This window comes from Henckelia pumila, chromosome 4, assembly GCF_033568475.1.
Source record: "Henckelia pumila isolate YLH828 chromosome 4, ASM3356847v2, whole genome shotgun sequence".
In the NCBI taxonomy this organism is placed as follows: Eukaryota; Viridiplantae; Streptophyta; class Magnoliopsida; order Lamiales; family Gesneriaceae; genus Henckelia; species Henckelia pumila.
In genome coordinates this window covers 149,746,717-149,748,725 of record NC_133123.1, presented here as the reverse complement: position 1 = coordinate 149,748,725, position 2,009 = coordinate 149,746,717, and the positions used below count along the sequence as shown (strand labels likewise).

Here is a 2,009-nt window from a genome sequence, read left to right as displayed (position 1 = left end):
TAACAAGCTTTGTAAAACAAAAATTTCACGAACAAATTAATCAAGGGCTTCGTCTTCCTCAACCAAGTATTAAAAACTAGCCAACACAACTCATGAAGAACAAAATAAAAAAATAATAAGAAAAGATGAAATTCTAAAATTCTCAGAAAAAACCTAGTCTTTGCAAGAGATAAATCTTCAATCTCCAATTGAAATTTTTTTTCGTTTTCTTCCTCCTAAACTTGATAATAATAAACTTATCTTGGCAACAAATTGTCCAAAGATAATTCTAAGAATAAAACAAGAGTTTCCAAAACATAAAATTCTTCCAAAAATAAGTCTGCGCGGCCGACGGCGCGGGCGCTCAATGCAGTCGCGCGCGCGCAGTGTCTTCGCATCATGCATTCTTCAGAGTGGCGCGAGCGCGCCATATTGTTGAGCGGGCACCCCTTCACTTCGTCATGGGATCGCGCGAGCGCGTGGTTTACTTGCGCGGGCGCGCCCTCACTATGCACTTTTTCCTCTTTTCTTCTCAGTAATGGCGCGAGCGCGCCTTGGTATAGGGCGGGCGCGCCTATGCTACGAATTTCATCATTTTCCAATTCTTCAAGTCTTCAATTCTCGATCTTTTCTTCTCTCTTTTGCACTTATATCCATCAACTCAATTCCAATGACTTGTTTCCTTCATATAACAAAAACAACACAAAAACGCATAACAACGACAAATAAAACACAAGAGTCAAGCAAAATACTAACCAATATAAGCGCATAAAATGCACTTATCATTTATTAACATAATTAACTGGAACGTCTTTTAATTTCAAGTTATATAGATCGTTTTCAAGTTGTTCATTTCCAATCAAACATTCATTCTTGTAAATATTGCAAATCCCATTCACAAAATTACAAGAAAAGTCATCTCTATCAAGCATAGAAATAGAAATAATGTTTTTGAACAAATCTGGCACAAATAAAACATCTCTCAAAAGTAACTTAAAATTACTTTGCAAAATTAAATAAACGTCTCCCACAGCTTTGGCTTCAACTCTAGAACCATTCCTGAGTCTCAACTGGGTCTCACCCATCCTTAGCTTACGACTTCTTGACATCATCTGCAAATCATTGCAAATATGAGATCCACATCCGGTATCCAATACCCAAGAAGTAGTATTAAGTGAAACATTTATTTCAATATAAAACATACCTTTTGCAGTTCGCAACTGCTCGAGATATTTTTTGCAATCACGTTTCCAGTGACCGGGTTTCTTGCAGTGATGGCAAACGTCTTTAGACTTGTCCACTTTTGCAGTTTTGGTCTTGGGCTTCTTCATTGGCCCAGTTTTCTTGGGTGGGGCAGGACGTTTCTTGCCCTATGGATTGGGCCCTTTCTTCGCAGAGGAAGACTGGCCTACCAAGAGAACCGGCTTTTCCTTCTTTATTGTGGCTTCATAATTCATAAGCATATTTACCATCTCTTCAAGAGTGGCTTCTATATTGTTCATATTGAAGTTCACCACAAAACCGTCAAACGATGGAGGAAGGGAAAGAAGAATTAAATCGACATTTAATTCATGCTCCAATACCAAATCGAGGGATACCAATTTTTCAATGAGCCAAATCATATGCACCCCATGCTCATGGACCGAAGTCCCCTCTTGCATGCGACACGTCATTAACTCTTTAACAGTTGCATATCTCTCAGCTCTCGATTGAGCTCCAAAAAGTTCTTTGAGATGCCGATGTATGTTAGCTGCATTCACCGCATCCTCAAATCGCCTCTGAAGGTCATCGTTCATCGAAGCTTGCATGTAACACTTGGCCTTTAGATCATGGTCCCACCATTTATCTAATTTGGCCAACTCCTCCGCAGAAACATCTGCCGGAGCTGTCTTAGGAGGAGCCTTTTCTAACACGTAGAAATTCTTCTCCGAATTCAGGACAATATTTAATTTGCGGAACCAATCCGTATAGTTTGCGCCAGTCAGTTTGTTTTGTTCGAGAATAACAGCAAGTGGATTACGAGTACTCAT

At 39.6% G+C, this 2,009-nt stretch overlaps 1 protein-coding gene across 1 annotated transcript; it reads right to left on the bottom strand.

Annotated features, from left to right (window-relative positions):
- Positions 1–585: 585 nt before the first annotated feature.
- LOC140862054 (uncharacterized) lies at positions 586–2,009 on the bottom strand. Its single transcript, XM_073265058.1, has 2 exons — positions 1,657–2,009; positions 586–661 (listed from the first exon to the last, which is right to left on the bottom strand). The coding sequence occupies exons 1-2, from the start codon at positions 2,007–2,009 to the stop codon at positions 586–588; spliced, it is 429 nt and encodes a 142-aa protein (XP_073121159.1).